We start from the raw sequence: 20,476 nt of genomic DNA on the forward strand, positions 1-20,476 counted from the left end.
TATAAAAATTATTACACAAGGATATGAAATGAAGACATGAAACAGTTAATGGCAATAATGTATTAACGCAATAGCGAAATAAGCAAATCTCAACAAATTATTACATGTGGATATAAAATTAAGACATAAAACTATTAACTGCAATTTAGGAATATTTTCTCTATGTCTACTTGTATTATGCAGGATAACTGTAATTTACAATTGTTTTCTTTATTTCTTCTCATAGAATTAGAATGTAGAATATATATATATATATATATATATATATATATATATATATATATATATATATATATATATATATATATATATATATATATATATATATGTACAGAAACAAAAACATAATTTAAAAGTTAGAGAGAGCACAAAAAAGTAAATTTTAATTTCGGAATTCACTGGAAAAATTTTCGGAATTCTAAACTATATTACGAAAATGAATTCCGGAATTCTCGAATTTCGAATTTCGAGATGCAATCCTAACACATACAGAACTAAATGAGCACACGCGAGATTTTTACTTGTAACACTATTATTTTTTCAAATTTTTTGTTTGTTGGCCTGGGGCCGTATTCTTATTTCTCCGTTAAGCTTAACGGAGCGTTAGTCAAAAATTTCTTTTAAATTACATTAATAAAAAATTTATTTAAAATTATAATTTTTTAAACAAAAATGTTTTATTTTGATATAAGTTTTATTTTAACGAATTTATATAAATTTTCGTCATTTCTTTACTTAGAAATATTTAGAGATTTTTCTGTTCGCCCGTGTTCGTACGGTCCGAACCACCGAACCAATCGAACACGAGCAACAATAACTTTGTCAAACAACCCGGACAACTCGGACACCCCAAATACCGGATAGAAAAACTAATGTTGAACCGAACACCGATTGATCACCGAACAGTCGTTGAACTAAAAATCTCGAACGCGGTCGGACGTCGAACATGCAAAAAAATGACACAAGAATCGGACAATTTTTTGTTGTTGTTGTAATATTTATTGGTATTTCATATTTACAGGTTCGTAGTAATTTCATATTTATTGGTATTTCATATTTACAGGTTCGCAGTAATTTCATATTTATTGATATTTCATATTTACAGGTTCGCAGTAATTTTATATTTATTGGTATTTCATATTTACAGGTTCGTAGTAATTTCTAGTACAGCTTTAAGTGAAGTATATACCGGTAGTAAATTTAAAAAAAAGTTAAGTAAGTTTTCAATAAGTTTTCTTAGTGTTTCTCCTTGGCATTGAAATGGGAATTTTGCAGTTCCTTGTCCATTCGAAGTAGCATCAAGGCTTCAATTGTTTCTGGTGCAAGATTGGCTCTCCTGTCATTAGTAATCAGCTTTGCAATGGAATTCATTCGTTCACTTGGGGCTGAGGTAGTAGGAATGGCAAGAACAAAGCTAGATACAATGAACAATACTGGAAATGTCTCTTTATTTTTTCCCCATCACTTTAGTGCTTCATTCCCTAAATTTTTTAAATCTTGAACATTTGGTGCCACAACTTCAGTTCTACTATATTGTTCAATTTCACTATTCTCAACAGAGGCTGTTGAGTCAATAAAAGAAGAAAGTGAAGGCAAAATGTGGTTAGAAAAGGCTTACTAGAGGAGTGCTGCTTTTTCTGAGGTGTGCTGCTTTTTCTGAGGTGGGGAATTGGTCAGTGATGAGTTTGTCTTTTCAAAATTACAATATTGTATAAGATGTCGCAGGTTTTTCTTTGTTTCTATAAGCTTGGCAGAAGCATTTTGTCCGAAGACTTTGAAAGACTTGCAAAAAGGAATAAGAAACAAACCAATGCAATGAATATGATTTATTTTGAATTTATCAGACAAAATGTCAGTTGCAAAACTTGACAAGTACGTAATAATATCTCTTTGGTTTTCATAGTCCTGTGTGAAGACCTGAGAATCATATTGAGTTTCAAAGTCAGAATCATCATAACCCAACGCAAGAAGTTTTCAACTGGAAGAGTGTTTGCCAAGTCAGTGTCATCATTAATTACATAAGACTCAGGATTGTCTGATTTAGGAGTAATGTTTAAAGGAATCTGTGCAAAAGATGAGGAGAAAGACTTGAAGTAATCTTGCATACTAAAAATTAATAAAATTGGCATATAACTTCTGGTGACAAAAATTTGGCACAAAATAAACACAGACAGTAATAGTACAACTAAAAGTTTAATGATCAAAAAATATTGTACAGAATATTAAACAATGTATTAGTTTTTTATTTTCGGGACTGCAATAATGATTTCTCGCCATTACGACGTACTGCATCAACTTTTTTGTATACATGTTCACACATGCCTTGTACAAGATTTTTATCAATTTTTTTTAAACAAGAGTGGATTTTTTTTTTGCAGCTGATCTTCACTTTCAGCTTCCCAATTGTTTTCATACACGTAGTCTTTAAGGATTGACCAGAAATCTTCAATTGGTCGTTATTCTGGGACACATGCTGGATTATCAAATTTTGTTACATAACGGATATTTTTCTCATCAAGGTAATTGGTCACACTTCTAGCATAATGTGAAGAGGCCAAGTCAGGCCAGAATACATAATTACCATCACTGTGGTGTTTGTTGATAAAAGGAATCAATCGTTTGATGATGCAATCATTTTTGTACACTGTTTGGTTAATTGCCAGTCTTGCAGGAACAATAAATGGTTTCAAACTTCCTTGAGGGGATATGGTAATCCAGACAAGATTTTTTTTTTCGAATTTGCTTTTGCGCTTATATTTTACATTTTTTGGTGCATTTTTTGCGTCATCTGAGTAAAATCCAACATTCGAATTTTTATTTGACTCATCGTCAATGACAAAGTCGCGGTTTCTGAATTTGCGACAAATTCTTCCACACTTCAGTTGCAACTGCTTTAACTGTTTCTCAGTGCGATCAGGGATTTGTTTTTTCTTAAAATAAGAAATGTTTGTTTTGATTTTTATTGTTTTTGCAATGTAGGAATGATCATACTTGAATTTATTTGCTATTTTTCTTGTTGAAGTTCCAGACCGGTTGTTTAAAAGACCTTTCAGGCGATTGATGTTCCCAGCAGTCATAATTTTTGGTTTTCTGCCTGATCCAGGCTTATGAGACTTTGGCTCATTGTTCTTCCACTTTGCCATACAACGTTTAATGGTTCTTTCAGGGTGATTAAAGGCAACAAAATACTCTACGGTGCTCTTCATTTTAGCGTTAGGATGCAAATTACAATAGTTGTACACTTGTTCAATTAATGTAGTCGACTTTATTTTTGGATAACTTTTTTATTAATTAATCTAAGTAAACAAAACTTTCAGTAAAAGATAAGTAACACTTTATAAACAAAATAACTAAAAAATTAAGACTGGATAACTAAAAATTCAATAAGTTTTAGCTTATCAAAGATTGTGCCAAATTTTTGTCACCAGTGGTTAAATTGTTGGATAGGTTGACCCTTCCAAATCATCACTTGCAGCTTTGAAAACTTTTAAAAATTTAACCAAATCCTCCAACTGATTTTTGTCGATTGCCTCAATTGCTACCATTTTATTAGTTCCTCGTAAATGAATCAACAATTCATCATACATTAGAAGGACTCCTTTAAAGAGTGCCAGATGTGAATTCCAACGTGTAGCTACATATTTTTTTAGAGTTTGGCTTAATTTTGCATTCACATTTCCACTCTTCACAAATGTAACAACTTGATAACAATTTAAAAAGTTTTGGTTTAAAAAGTTTTGTCAAAACATTGTTCAAGATGTGGCTGCTACATGAAATTCTTGTCGATTGCAAGATTTCTGGACGAATGTCTATATCTTTTATTGCTACTACAAAGCCACTATCTTTGAAAGCACTCAAAATATTAGAACCTTGATTAGTAGTAAAAATTATTCATCTCAGTCCGCCAGCAGTATAGGCATCTACCTTTTTAAAATTGTCAATGAGATATTGAGAGACGACAGTGACAGTTTTTGAAATAGGAGGTAACACAGAAAAAGCCATTGCCGCCTCCTGTACTTGATTATTTTCAATCCAATGCAGCGTCATTGATAGATAAAAGTTTCTGTAAAAATCATCAGTCCAAATGTCAGTAGTTATGCCTACACCACTTCTTTCTAGTTTCACTTTGAGTATTCGTCTGGTTGTGATTCTAGACTTTGAAACACTAGTTTTCATGGCTTCAGCAACTTTGTGTTTGGAAGGAAGAATGTCTTTAGCAGCATTATGTTCCCGATAAGTAGCACCAAGATGAATAGCAGTGTTTATGACAGATTCAAATCCTTCCCCATAAATTGTTACAAATGGACGAAGATCAGTACTAAATAACGCAAGACAACTATTCAACATCGCATTCTTGTGGTTTTTATGAACTTGCACAGATGTTTTGAAGGTAGAATTTTCCTTTTTTATTACTGGCAAAATAGACTGTGAAGGATCTTGAGGTGCTACTTAGCTTTTGGTGAACAGCTTCTTTACAAATGTTACAAACTGCAATATTTTTGACAGGTTTGGTGGCATGTAATTTGAAGAGCAAAGAAAAATTCATCCAAACTTCTGACTTGCCTACACCAGTACTTTTCGCTTTCAAAAAAACAGAACCACTGGAAATTTGTTCATTTAAAATTGCGTAAATTGTGTAATAAGTTCTCGAAAATGCTAACTAATATTCACCAATATCCTATAGTCCAAGGAGAATGAAACTATTAAAAGTCTTGAAATAATTTAAAGCTGTGGTGAATAATTGAAAATAAATCACAAACAAAAAATAATTCCCATGAAAAAAAGCATGAAAAACACACCTGGAGAATTACTCAACTTTTCTGCGGTCACATACAAAGCTATGATGCGTATATAGAACAATAGACCATTAAAAGTTTACAACAAGATAACAATAGAATTGAAATAAACAAAAATTTAACATTTATATGTGCGCACGTTTCATGCTCTTCAGATATCTGTTCACAAGCAACAAGAGTACAACCGTAGCATAGTTTCGCATACATCGTGATTTTTAATAAAAAAACTTAAACTAGGATAAAACAAAGGTTTAAACAATATCAACTATAAACTAAAATATACAGTAACCATAACTTAGAATCTCCAGAAAAAATAAATATTTCCACTATAACAATTAACTATTAATTGTAACGCATTTATTTTCTGGTAAACGTCAACTAAATAATCACACCAGAAACGTCAAAACACAATAATCAAAACAACGTACAGAACACTTTAAGGACACTTACTGTGCACAGAACTGGACACTGAATCATATTCCCTTCTGAAATTCACTTCTCAATACTGGACACCTGTCCGAATATGGTAATTTACCTTGCACTCTCTAGCACTTATGTAAAATATCTCTTCTCTTCCCTCAGAACTACAACGGCCTGATGTGTTCCAAATAAGTGGTGGAACTTTAATAGATTCCACTGCGAAACAATAGCAAAAGTTTTGAAATAATTTAAAGCTGTGGTGAATAATTTGGATTAAAATGGAATAAATTTCAAGAGAGATAATAATGCTGATCAAGTCGTACAACCGAACAGTCGAACACTTTCGGAAAAGTCAATCAATTTTAATCGATTTGGCCCAGAAATGCCGGCCCGGTTGGACGCCGAACATGGCGGCCATAAAAAAGTCGGACAATGGCGGACATCGGACAAAACATTCTTCAATCAGAACCGAACATTTCGATCACGGACACTGTTGAAAATTTTTCAATTTAAACCGATCAATCATCTTGTATTTTTTTGACTCTGTCGCACATCGGACACAATTTGGCCCATGTCCGACCATTTCTAGAAATATTGTAATGAAATTTCAGACAAAAGCTCCGTTAAGCTTAACGGAGAGATGAGAATACAGCCCCTGATGTTAAAACAAATGAAGATTTTTGTACGTACATAATCTACATTATATTATATAAATGTTATAATGCGACTCTCCAGCTCTATACACAAATACTATTATAATATTGAATACAAAAATTTTTATAAGTTATAAACTTTGGGTCTTCCGTTTTAAAGGATTGCTAACTCCTTGTTTATACAAATTATCGAATGCATTGTTTTGGTATGCTAGACTCTATTAGAATTAGTTTGTTTTCAATTTGGAATTGGATTGGGTCTAAAGTTAAAGTAAGGAGGATTGGCACATTCACGTTTTGTGACTTTGTACTGTACATAAATTATGATAAAAATATTATGATAAATATTTAACATTATTTTGGAGTAGGTCTGTGGACAGGCACGTTTTTTACTACTATTATCCCAAATTACCTAAATGCTAATGTTATCCATGCAAAAACAATATATATATATATATATATATATATATATATATATATATATATATATATATATATATATATATATATATATATATATATATATATATTAGGGTGGGTCAAACCCCCTTTTATTTTAAAAATCAAAAGACGCTGTTTTCCATGTGCTGTGAGCGTACTCTAGGATCAATAAAAAACAAACCTTTGACCTGGTTTCTCAAAAAATCCAGATTTTTTTGTAATATTAGACTTAATAGCAAGCTATCAACAGCAGAAGAAATATACAACTAGGGATAGTTTTCTTTCTGTGTTATGCATAGTTATGCACATATGTGGGTTTAGAAAGCTTTTTTTAAGCATATTTATAAATAAAAATTACAATTTTTTAAAATTTTTATTTTAAAATCATGTTTTAAAAATAATTTTTTTTATCAATTAACTAACATAAATTTTTGGCTTGACATAAATTTATGAAATTAGATAACTTTTTACAATTTAGCAATCACGTAAACAATGTGGTAATTACGTAATACATGTTAAATAATTTTTGACAACTTGTCTTTAGTATTGACTGAAATTTTTTGTCTGTGACTTGAAATTGAAAGCATCAAAGATTGCTTTAATTCCTCATCCTGACACATGCGTGTAAAGTCTTTGATAAGCTTTACTCCTCTCTCATCCTGGCACATGTGTGTAAAGTCTTGGATAAGCTTTAATCCTCTCACAGCACAATCATTTACTACAGTTAACTTTTCTATGAATTTTTTTAGGACTCGATATCCTCAAAAATTATTCCAATCTCTAAAAAAAATATATACAGGCATTTTTAAATATTTTAAATGCTAAAAAATAAAATTAAATCAATTAAGAAAAAAACTTACTTTGAGCTAACTTGCATCCATTTTGTTTCTATTGCAGATAGGTTTAGCTGTTGAACTAGAATCCAACCTTGAGGTCCAACCAGTTCCCATAACTCTGGAATTTTTGTTATGTTAATGTTTGGAAAAGGTGGTTTTCCCAATGGTAATCTTGAAGGTTTAGGATATAAAAATAATTTGTTGACAATTTTTTCTCTTGTGTTATTGTCTAGCGTTTCATCCCATATAGCAAGTACAACATTTTGTTCTGTAAGTAACCATAAATGATATTTTAAACTTTTAATTGCTGCAGTTGAAAATATTTTATTAAATGATCCATACTTGATCATGTTCCTGATTGCACATAAATCTAAGCAAGGAGAAGAGGCTGCCAATGGTGCTTTCAAAAACCATCTTGCATGAAATAGCCCAGTAAACTCAGCAGCTTGTGGTTATATATAGTGCTTAAATTTTGTGGTGTTTTGCGTGATCTGTTTTTTGATAGCTTCTTTCTCCGATGGTTGATAGCTTCTTTCTCCGATGCTTTCTTTCCAAGCACAAGATCTTACTTCTATATAAAGAAAACAATGTTGTAGTGTTATGGTAAGATTCTTAGAATAACGTAATTAAATTCTTACACATGTATATATATATATATATATATATATATATATATATATATATATATATATATATATATATATATATATATATATATATACATATATATATATATATATATATATATATATATATATATATATATATATATATATATATATATATATATATATGCATATGTGTATATATTTGTTTTAAGAAATTAAATTCAAAAATAAATATATGCTGTATCATTTACCTAATATATTGGTCAGATACTATTGAAAATGAACTTCTGTTCCAGATTTTCTTCAGTAACGAAACAACACAAGTGCTTTTAAGAAAATTACATTCTCCAGGGTTATTGCAACCAATTTCAAAACTCCCATGGGAAAATTTGCAAGAAACTATATCACTGAGTTTATATCGTAATTTTTCTTTTTTTGCTTTAATTAGTTTGCCATGTAAATATTGCAGAACTTGCTCTCCAGTAGGCAATTGAGATGATGGTAGGATCTTAATGGTATCATTGATCAAAAAACTTTATGTTTCGATCTTGTATCTTTTCCCATTTTATTTTAAATATTAAATTATATTTGTTTCTACTATTAATGTAGATATATTATTTTTTCTTCTAAAATAAAACATAAAACAGGAAAATAATAAAAATTAAAATTATTTTTGATTTTCTCTATGCAAAAAAATCAATTTTTCTACTTTAATAAAGCTTAAAAGCGTCATAAAAGTTAGTGATTTAATAAAGTAAACAGACCGGCAAGTTAAAGGTACAGTATAAACCGGTCAAATTTTTAAGAAACCGTGTCAAAACTCAGTGTCCAAAATGCTTGAGCACAGTCTAAAATTTATTTAATTACTATAAGGTTAGGCTTAAAATGATCATATAGACCTACAAATTCGGATAAAAAACAGTACCTCAAAGATATCCATTTTTAAAGTTATTTAACTGGTTATAATATGATTTTTTGAGATAAAAATTTGATCTTTGAGTCTATTGAGCAGGGTCTTAAAATTGTGTAGATGAGTTAAATTATGTTTTTAATAGATCACAGCACACGGAAAACAGTGCCTTTCGATTTTCGAAAAGGGGCGTTTGACCCACTCTAATATATATATATATATATATATATATATATATATATATATATATATATATATATATATATATATATATATATATGTATATATATGAAGAGTACATGGGAAAAAAAAAGCACATTTAAAAAGTTTTGAGAAAGTATATATTAATCATTTATAAAAGTTTTCATGCAAAGCATAGAAGTAAATTATAAAAAATTATTTCTTGATTAATTTATCTAAAGTTTACATTTTTAATAAATGTTTGTAACTTTTATTAAAAAATTTTTTTCCTAACTTTATAGAAATATTTTTATAAATGATTCATAAATACTTTCTCAAAACTTTTTAATGCGACTATGCCGTTTTTTCCTGTGTACTCTCTCTGTCTCTCTGTCTCTCTGTCTCTCTGTCTCTCTGTCTCTCTCTCTCTCTCTCTCTCTCTCTCTCTCTCTCTCTCTCTATCTCTCTCTATCTCTCTCTCTGTATATATATATATATATATATATATATATATATATATATATATATATATATATATATATATATATATATATATATATATATTAGGGTGATTCATATTTGACGAACTTTTGAAAATCAAGTTGGTCCTACCTGGAATGGTTGACCAATAATATAAAAATAATTTTAAGCCCAAAAATTTTAATGTTACGTGACTTTAGAGGTCCCCGCCAGTCAAATTTGTGTATAGAAACATATCAAACTTCAGGGGTCTGGCGGGGACCTTTAAAATCAACACGGAAAGCCAACTTTTATTCTATATGGTATATTTTAGACTACTTATTTATAATAGGGTAGGACCAAAAAGAAATACGGTGGTATTTATTCCACATGATGCGGAGAAAGTGGCGAAAAAACGGTTTTTTTTACATAAAATGACGCATTACTATGTATAACTGACGCTGGTTTATTCATCATATTTAGGCCAAATTTTGAAAATTAATATTAGATCTAAGCATTAATAATGTTTATATAGAAGGGGCGTGTCAATAGCTACCCGCCCCCCTCACCCTATTATTGGAGATTTATACCCCCTCTATCCCTTCTTTGTTAGAAGGGGGGGGGGAGGCGAAGTTATTTAAATTTTATTATAAATCATAATATTTAAAATTACTTTATTTTCTTTAGCAAAAAAAGACAATATAAACATTAAATTATGATTACATTTTGATTCTTATTTTGGAATATTTATTCATATTCGTATTCATATCATATTGTCGTATTTGCGGAAGACATATTGTCGTAATTTTACATTCTGTGTACACACACATTTATCTATAACACACAGAAAATAAAAGGTATACTATCTGCGGTTATATACAAAATTATTATTGTAAAATACATGTGACTTAAACAAAGAATGAATGTCAATTGTTTTTATAAATCAAATTACTGTTTAGAAACTAAGATGCCAAGATCGACAAGACTTAAAACAAGGGCATATCTTTTTGAAGAAGAGGATCTTAAAGAAAATCTTTCAGAAATAATGTTTTCAACAAATACAGACATTATTCTCTACTTTCAGTTTAGAAGATCTGGAGACAAAATAACTCCAACAAAAAAGCTGATTGCTTGTACCATTGGTCGTCAAACATCAAAGTGTTCTGGTCTTGGTAGCTGTCCTGAAAACTGCATTATGTTCGCAGTTAAGAAACCATGGATAGACCGAGGATACAAGGATGGGATACTCACTGACCCATTTATAAGGTAGGCCAAACAAAATTTAATTCAAATTAAAGGGACAGGTTACCATAAACACTACACAAAACTTGAATAATATAATATTTTCTAAACCTGTTATATATATTATTACAGGAAGCATTTCGCTGATCTGATCAACAGCTGGGAGAATTTAAAGAAAAGTTAGTGTAAGAACTCAAAAGAAGCAGGAGAAGCTAGACAAGATTTCAAAGAAAAAGGAAAGAAGGTTTTCTGGATTGCTAAACCAAATATACAAGATATTTTAAAGAAGACTAGTCTTAATAAGGAATTGTATTGTACCGATATGAAATTTTTGAGAGATCAAAAGACCAGTCGCAAAATGACTCTTGGTAAAAAAGACAAACTTTATAACCGGATAATTAAGAGAGAACAGAGAAGATTAAAACATCCACAGTTAGTACACAGTGTTGAACAGTTTTCTCAGAGAGATGATTTTACTACAGAGCTTCAGTTTTCCTCAGAAACCAGTGATATAAATACCAGCATAGACTCAGATTGTTCGTTTGATTTCGATCAGCCAGGTCCAAGTAATGACACGCCACAGTTAGCCAAGAATTTTGTAAAAGATATTGCCATGACTTCAGTTTCCAAAAATATTTCCTCCAGAGATTTGCTGCATGTGTGTACAGATTTGGTTGTTAGTTCAGGTGGAAATGTTGAAGACTTTTTACTGTCTCAATCTACTATTTGGCGGGCACAAAAGAAAACCATCCAGCAAAATGCTGCAAAGCTCAAAGTAGAGGATAAAAAAGCTGCTGAGAAAGCAATTTTCCCTATAATAGCGCACTTTGATGGCAAAATTATTGAAGATATTACTAATGGGAAAAAAGAAAAATGAGACAGGTTTGCTGTTTCAGCTAATATTGATGGAGACATTAAGCTTCTTGGAATTCCAGCAATGGAGCATGGGACATTTGAAGCTTTGTATAATGTACTGGAAGATTATGGAATACGTGACGGTGTGAAGAGACTATGTTTTGACACAACTGCCACAAATACTGGAAGACATTCAAAGACAGGAATGTATTTTATTAGAGCTTGCCTGCAGAAGGCATATATATGAACTTCATCTCAAACATTTTTGGGAGCAGATTACCTCAGGCAAAACAGCAGCTCCAGAAAATTTAATGTTCAAACGGTTTCAGACAAACTGGAATGACATCAAGGAAACTGTCGATTCTTCCAATTTAATAAGGTTTGATATCAATTCCATCAGCAATACTTTCTTGGCAACCCAGATTGAGGAAACTATCCAGTTTTGCAAAGATGCATTAAACAATGACATATTTCCAAGAGGGGATTATAGGGAGTTATTGGAACTTTCCCTGATGTATCTGTATCCTAAAATATTTTTCAAAGTTCGAGCTCCAGGCTGTGTTTCTCATGCTAGATTCATGTCGAAAGCCATTTACTACTTGAAGATTCAGATATTGAGTAAACATCTGCCCTATGATTTGACTGCTGCCCAAAATAAAGAGTTGAAGACAATGGCAGAATTTATCTCGATTTTCTATTCTGTCTGGTTTCTGAGAACCTCATTGCTCTCAGCGGCACCATTTCAGGATGTAAAAGCCTATTGGCAAATGGTGCAGTACAAAGAATATGTAGAGAAACGCGACACTGATTCCAAGAGAGTTCTAAACGGAATTGAAAGTACAATGATGTCAATGAAGAGACACACCTGGTACTTAGATGAAACTTTGGTTCCACTTGCTCTCCTAGACCCTACCATTCCTGATGTGGAGAAAGAAAACATCGCAAAAACATTACTCTCCAAACCAGTTCCTGATTATTTTCAGCATTCAGAGAAGTCAAACTTGATAAACGAGTTAAAATTTAAACAAGAAGTTCCACCAGGACTTGCTCCATTAATTGGAGAGAACTCTTGGTTTATCTTCAGTTTATTAAACCTGACAAGAATGGAGGACAAACTTTGGTTAAACTGTCCTGCTCCTATGTGGTGCTATGTTGACCAGTTCAAAACATTCTCCAATTTTGTAAGTAAACTTGAAGTAGTGAACGATTGTTCTGAAAGGGCTGTAAAACTTGTATCAGAGTTTGTGAACAATGTTCACAATGAGGATGATCGTCAACAACTTATACTAGCTATGCAGCAAAGACGAGATCACTTCCGTGGGTCAGAAACCAAGGAACAGTTGAAGCTAGCGTATGAAGCAATAGGAAAGCAGAGAAAAAAATAACATGATTTATATACTATATTTATGCATTGCAATATATTATATTATATTTACATGTCATGATTTTAATATTTATATTGCCAAATTATGTTTTTTTTTGCTAAAGAAAATAAAGTAATTTTAAATATTATGATTTATAATAAAATTTAAATAACTTCGCCCCCCCCCCCTTCTAACAAAGAAGGGATAGAGGGGGTATAAATCTCCGATAATAGGGTGAGGGGGGCGGGTAGCTATTGACACGCCCCTTCTATATAAACATTATTAATGCTTAGATCTAATATTAATTTTCAAAATTTGGCCTAAATATGATGAATAAACCAGCGTCAGTTATACATAGTAATGCGTCATTTTATGTAAAAAACCCGTTTTTTTGCCACTTTCTCCGCATCATGTGGATTAAATACCACCGTATTTCTTTTTGGTCCTACCCTATTATAAATAAGTAGTCTAAAATATACCATATAGAATAAAAGTTGGCTTTCCGTGTTGATTTTAAAGGTCCCTGCCAGACCCCTGAAGTTTGATATGTTTTTATACACAAATTTGACTGGCGGGGACCTCTAAAGTCACGTAACATTAAAATTTTTGGGCTTAAAATTATTTTCATATTATTGGTCAACCATTCCAGGTAGAACCAACTTGATTTTCAAAAGTTCGTCAAATATGAATCACCCTAATATATATATATATATATATATATATATATATATATATATATATATATATATATATATATATGTGTGTGTGTGTGTGTGTAAATTATGTTAGTGTATTTAACAAATAGAGTGCTCAATGTTCTTAAAGAACAGAGCAATAATAAATTAGTAAAAAACACTTATCTAACTTTTTACTTCAACTTTAAGTTTCACCATTGCTGGATCATCAGGAAGAGTGACTAAATCTCAAAAAATTTCAATTTATAGAAAAAAATAATTTTTGCAGGAAGTTATAAATTATTATAACTAAAAATAAAAATAATAAAACTTTCTAATTACTATATTTTTTTGGTTAACGGGAAGTTACAGAAAGTAATTATTAAATAACTTTCTTTGGAATGGGGATAATTTAATTTGGTATATATATATATATATATATATATATATATATATATATATATATATATATATATATATATATATATATATATATATATAGATATATATATATATATATATATATATATATATATATATATATATATATATATATATATATATATATAGATATATATATATATAAGTTTATATTTTTAAGTTGTTATATTACGATTAATAATTGCAAACTTAAAAAAAATATATATATATATATTAAGTTTGCAATTATTAATCGTAATATAACAACTTAAAAATATAAACTTGTTTTGTAAAAAAAGATCTTGAAGATCTTATCAAAAATTTCAACTTACGATTTCTTTATCATAGTAAGAATTTCGAAAAACATCAAGCAATACATCAAAGTTTTAATTTTTCTCCATCAAAGTTTTCAGTCATCAATTTCATCAAATCAATCAAAGTCATCAATTTTTCTCCATCAAAGTTTTAATTTTTCTCTTTTTCCTTTTAAATTCCATAGCAGGAATGTTTTTTTAATTATTAACATAATATCGACTTGGAGTTCTTTGATAAGTTGAGTGAATTTTTCTTTTTTTACCTTCTATCATGCGGTAAAAGAAGTTTAAACCAATAGTGTTGCATGTTGTAATCACTTTCTCCTATTCACTTTTTGTTCAGAGCAAGCCTTTGTAATTTTAAATGGCTATGTATATTTAAAAAATGTTTATAAAATAAAAGTTGAACTAAGTTTTTTTTCTAAACATTTTACTTATGAATACTTTTTCTATGAGTTGTAAACTACTACTATTACTTCTATTTAAAAATTTTAATTTTTTTAATATTACTTAATATTACTTTAATATTACTTAATATTTTTTAAATTTTACATAAGAGGGGAGGGTAAATTAATTGTTGACATAGCTTTATAGAGGGGTCTCTGAAAGTTTGCCAAGCTGTTGACAAGGGGGAGAGGGAGGTAAAAATTGCCGAAAAATTGTTGACATAATTAATGGACAGCCTTAAACCTTTCTTAGTCAAAAAATCATATGCTAAAATCATGCATTTTTGAATTTGAGGCCTACTTTAAATACATTTATTTCAAAACATAAAAGGATCCCACAATGTATCTTATCATTTTTAAAAAGAGTATATCATTGTATTTACAATGGTTTTAAAAAATTGAGTGGGTATTGCCTACAAAAATATTAATGAGTCATTAAACTGTCAAAATATATATTACTAGGGTTCAAAAATCAGCTATTATGAGAAATGATCCCAAGATTGAATGTATAAATTTTGTATTACTCCATAATACCATTTTCTTAATGCAAAAAAACCCCACAGCTCCTTACAGTTGAAGTATTGGGGAGGGAGGTGATCTTTTTGGGGTACTTTGGTTCCCAGGCTTCAATCACCACAGTTTTTCAGAAAACATTTTTATTTGACAAAGCATGAACATACTTAAGCTTAAAGTTTGTACAAGGCTTGAAAGTGTTATTTCTGAAGCATCAAAAAGTTCTATCTACTTCATTGATCTCAGTCTTAAATTAGTTAACATATCCTTATATGTCTTTAATTTTAATGCATTGTTGCTTAAAGTTTATTTTGGAATTTTTTAACCTCTTATTTCTATAAGCTTATAGTCTCTGTGCCATTTTAAAGAAAATGGTGGTAGAACTTTATATCATCTTAGTAATGTTGGTAGTACTTTATATCACCAGGAAAAGCTGACCACTTAAAAAAAATCTTGACTCAAAAACTTTATACAGCTCACCACGTAATCATCATTGACAACCATCATCATCATCATCACGTAACCATCACTGACAAATTAAAAAATAATGACTTTTCTTAAGATAATTTGAAAAAATTTTTAAATATTCTTATTTGACAAAAGTAAACTTATTTAAATTTTAGTAACACAATCAAAATGATCGGTTAAAGTTCGAATGATACTTCTTTTCAAACTAATTGAAAATAAAGTACCTCATTTATAATCCCATTAAAGTATAACTTTTTGGCAATGGTCTGTCAAATAAAATCTAAATTTTTTATCAAGGCTTTTAAAAGCAAAAATTTTTTGTCGTTGTTTGCGTGACCATTAAAACTAAATGTTGTGTAGACTGGAATATTTTTATGTTTGGTTGAGTCTACACTAAAATATGCAGTTAAATAACCAAGGATCATGGCTAAATTGGTCAACAGTTGAATGCTTTAATGTGTTAATATGTTGAGATAGGAGTTATATTTTTTTGTTCATTGAAGAATATATTTATATTTACATATTCTTCGTATTATTTTAATCATAATAAATAAGTCTACAAAAAAAATGCTTGATAAACCACTGTTACCTCTTCTATACACACAGTTTTACATTTAAAATTGATACTTGCATTAATATCTTTTTTTTTTTAGCTAGAGATTTTGAAAGTTGATAAATATATCTTATTTTTTCTTGTAGAAATTGACATTTTTGATTTTCAAAAAGTCTTAAAACCTAAAAAAATGAATTTACTTTAAAATCTCTAACTAAATATGGACCTAACACACTAAGGACCAATTGGGGAATTTTTTTATAAATGAAGTAAATGATAAGTATGAGTTTATCTCTGATGTTTCTATGTGACTTTTTGACTAATTTTTAGAAAACTGGCAGCCATTTTTTAAAAATATTTTTTTATTATTTGATTAAAAAATAAAACTATTTTTAAGACTCTTATCTTTAATATTAAAATGTAAATGTTATACAATTTTTTACTTATTTGTCACTTGACATAAAATTTTTTTGTTTTTAATTTTATAGTTGATAAAATGTATTTCATAAAAATAATATTTATTAGTAGGTATAAATATATATATAAAACAGTATGAAAAAATGTTTACAAATATCTTAACTTGCAACGTGTGATTGCCTACACATCAGTGTTGTTCGTGTTTAACCGAGAAATGCATTCAGATCATTTTATGAAGAAAGTTTATGTTTATTCTACATTATTGTGTTATTAGGATATTTAAACACACTAAATATTACTTATTATTTTATTTGGCTAAGGTAAGCAGGCTTTGTGAGAAAAAAAAATTCTTGAAAGTTTTTGAAGTTCCAAGTTTTATATTTTATATCATTCGATCTTCATAATTGTTTATATTAATTATTATTTTTACTTTTATATTTTTGTTTTGTTTTCTGTTTTATTTTGTATTCAAGAAATTTCAAAGTTATGTTCATTAAAATTAAAAATTGTCTAGGTTTTATTCTGCATTTTTTTTGTGTACTTGTATTGTAACTTAATTAAATATTTTTATGGAGAATAAGTTTTTTACTTGATTACATATTATTAACTTATTATTAGGTTATTCTTAAGTTGATAAACAAGTTTATTATTGATTACAACAGTTTTATTATTGAAAGACCTCCAGGAATGTAAAGACTGGTACTACTGTGAATAAAATGTATAAACAGCCGCAAAAAAGTATTTTAGGAATTATAATTAGTACATTCAAATGACTATCTGAATATGTTATATGTAATGAACTGAAGTGTTCACAAATTTTCTATTTACAGATTTAAATGTTTTATATTAATAATTTTTCATACAAATGTTGGTGTATATCTTAAAAAACTGTGTCACTCTCATTTATATTCATTAATATCCATTTATGTTGCATGTTTAAAAACAAAAACAATTTGTAGTTTTTTTTTCAAAATTGATAAACATCTGATACAAGGTATCAGATACACTTTGTATGAAGTTATAGTAATCTGATACAAAGTATCAGATTATTAAAAACCTTGATGTTTGTATTAAAGTTATTAAGTAAAGCCATGATCCAAGCAGGGATGCAGAATCCAAAAAGGACTCCGGATTTGTATGCCACAAAAAGATTACTTCAAGTATTGTGAATTTCAAAATAGGTATCACATATGTAATGACTTGCAAGTCTGATCAGTTTTATGGCTTTTTATTAAAAAATTTGTGATGGCATACATCAAAAAGAATGTACAAGCAACAAATTTTTTGGTTTCATTTTATTTCTGAAAATCCTTTTGCATTTTGAGTATATCTCAATTTCAGAAATTATATTTGTTCAAATTAATATATATTTTTTAGACTTGGATTTTATTTATATCATTTCAAGATATTTTCATATAACCTTCATAAAAAAGATAAGATATTCAAAATATGAAAATAGTTTATTTCTATTAGTTTTTATAAATATAACCTGTTATAAAAATATCAATAAGATGACACCTTTCTTAATGTTATGCTTTTTTTGTTGTTGTTGTTGTTGTTGATAAATTAAGGTGTAGATGTTTAGAGTAGTTCTATTGGTTTAAGGTTAAGTTATTATACTGGTTTAAGAATAAATTATTCTATTGGTTTAAGATTAAGTTAAGGTTAGCTATTTCGTCTACAACATATCTAAAGCTAGGCTGTTCAATAAGCTATGCAAATTACAGTGTGTGTAGATTTATGAAATATAATTTACAAATTGAATGAAAATAGAACATATATGATAAATTGATAGGACAGTAGTAATTTTTTATTTTTGTTTTTTAGGTATTGGCAGGCTGTACTTGACGACTTACTTTCTTGCAACAAAATCAAAAGAACCTTCAACTACAAACCAATTTAAAATAATTTTTATAGCAGCATTTTCTAAGAAGAATTTTCCCTTTATTTTATTTACTAATTAGGTTACTTATATTTCATAATTTCTTTAAATTATTTTTGGAGAATTTTAGTGTTTTACAAAATTTTAAGTTTAAAAAATTATTTTACATACACTGAGTCATATTCGTTTAGACGCATCAATTTTTTTCTCTTTGTCTTAATTTTTTTCTATGAATTGTCAACTGATATGCATGCAAGTTATTATCAAAATAATTGTTGTGTTGTGGGCTAATAAAAATCACAAAAAAAATTTTTCTATGTATCTTTATTAACATGAGAGTATGTTTGATATACAAAAGTACATTTTTTAATTGGAATATATCTATAGACGCAGTCATATTTTTGACATTAAAAGATGGAAATTAGTAATGCGTATGTCCTCCATTACACTGGATCACCTCAAAAATTCTGCCTTTCATTGAATCCACTAGTCGTTTAAGTGTTGCTTGATCCAACTCGGACCATTCTTCAAGGATTTTACACTTTAACTCAGTAACAGTTTTAAATTGGTGTCCGGCTGCTTTAGCGTCATAAACTTTTCTTGATAGCATTCCCCACACGTTCTCGATTGGATTTAAGTCCGTGCTACAAGCTGGCCATTTGAGAACCGGGATGTTGTGGTCTTTAAACCGTTTCATAGAATGCCTAGATGTGTGAATTGCAGCATTATCGTGCTCAAATATGGCATTATCGTCCATGTTTTCATCCATATAAGTTATGAGAACATCATCCAACATTTCTGTATACTTTATCGAGTTCATGTTAGGTAAACCACAACACAGAGTCAATTTTTCTGAATAAGAAAATCCACCCCAAACCATTAAACTTCCTCCTCCATAATTTCGTTTTGTTTGTGGGACATTTATTCCTTTTAGATCATGCCAATAACAACTGTAAGAGTCCGGACCATCTAAATTGAACTTTTTTTCATCTGAAAATATTACGTTTTGCCACTCATGAGTCCAATGCATATGGTTTTTAGCAAACTGTAATCTAGCAATTTTATGGTGTTTTTTTAACATTGGTTTTTGGTGTGGTTTCTTCCACTTTACGTTTGGTGTTGTACGTAGAATATGTGCAACATGTTTATTGGTGACAGACAATAATAATTTATCCTTTATTTGTGTTGCATTCAATTTATTTTTGGTTGCTTCGAAGCGAATTCGATTAATTTGCCGATTTGTTAATACTTTGTTGCCGTTTGTTGCTTTTTTTACACAGTAATTGTCACCTTTTGCATTGTAGTTTCGTACAACATGGTCAGATCTTCCAATTTTTCTTGCTATTTCTCGTATAGAAAGTGCTGGTGAGATTTCTGAGCCACGATATAAATTAATTTGTATTTTTTCAGCATCTGTCATATACTTTCCTTTAGGCATTTCGTAAAATGCAATAAAAATGATACTGGCAGAGCAAAAGATCAAATAACACTAAAATTTATCAATTTATTTGTGTAATAGTGATTAAAAATCAATAATTACCGTTATTATTCTGATTGCGTCTATAGATATATTCCAATTAAAAAATGTGCTTTTGTATATCAAAAATACTCTCATGTTAATAAAGACACATAGAAAAAATTTTTTTGTGGTTTTTATTAGCCCACAACACAACAATTATTTTGATAATAACTTGCATGCATATCAGTTGACAATACATAGAAAAAAATTAAGATAAAGAGAAAAAAGTTGATGCGTTTAAACGAATATGCCTCAGTGTATACATAGATTTTTATTTTTTTAATAATTAATTTTTATTCAGAACAATTATAATTGGAGTGTCCGATTTTTGTTTTTTCTGCAAATATCAATTTGATATTATGTTATCAATGTGAGAGTATCATCTCAAGATAAAATTAAAAAGAGAGTAGGATGAGGTACATAAATATACGCTTTGTTTTCTTGTAAATAAAATTAAAGCTTAACGCAAATGTCTGTACCGATTGAAGCCACCCGCAAAAACTTTT

The 20,476-nt window shown here is 29.2% G+C and overlaps 1 protein-coding gene and 1 long non-coding RNA gene across 2 annotated transcripts; both read left to right on the forward strand.

Annotated features, from left to right (window-relative positions):
• Positions 1 to 829: 829 nt before the first annotated feature.
• LOC136084532 (uncharacterized) lies at positions 830 to 18,622 on the forward strand. Its single transcript, XR_010640608.1, has 2 exons — positions 830 to 1,021; positions 18,397 to 18,622. It is a non-coding gene; the product is annotated as an uncharacterized LOC136084532 (long non-coding RNA).
• LOC136084531 (uncharacterized) lies at positions 10,016 to 12,850 on the forward strand. The gene is made up of 3 exons (XM_065804640.1): positions 10,016 to 10,160; positions 10,263 to 10,569; positions 10,678 to 12,850. Exon 3 carries the CDS (start codon positions 11,712 to 11,714, stop codon positions 12,783 to 12,785), a length of 1,074 nt encoding a protein of 357 aa, XP_065660712.1. The 5' UTR covers positions 10,016 to 10,160; positions 10,263 to 10,569; positions 10,678 to 11,711; the 3' UTR covers positions 12,786 to 12,850.
• Positions 18,623 to 20,476: the final 1,854 nt, after the last annotated feature.

This window comes from Hydra vulgaris, chromosome 09 (assembly GCF_038396675.1).
Source record: "Hydra vulgaris chromosome 09, alternate assembly HydraT2T_AEP".
Classification (NCBI taxonomy): Eukaryota; Metazoa; Cnidaria; class Hydrozoa; order Anthoathecata; family Hydridae; genus Hydra; species Hydra vulgaris.

Excerpts from the sequence above, each read along its gene's own strand:
- LOC136084531 (XM_065804640.1), top strand. The coding sequence starts at position 11,712 with ATGTTCAAACGGTTTCAGACAAACTGGAATGACATCAAGGAAACTGTC.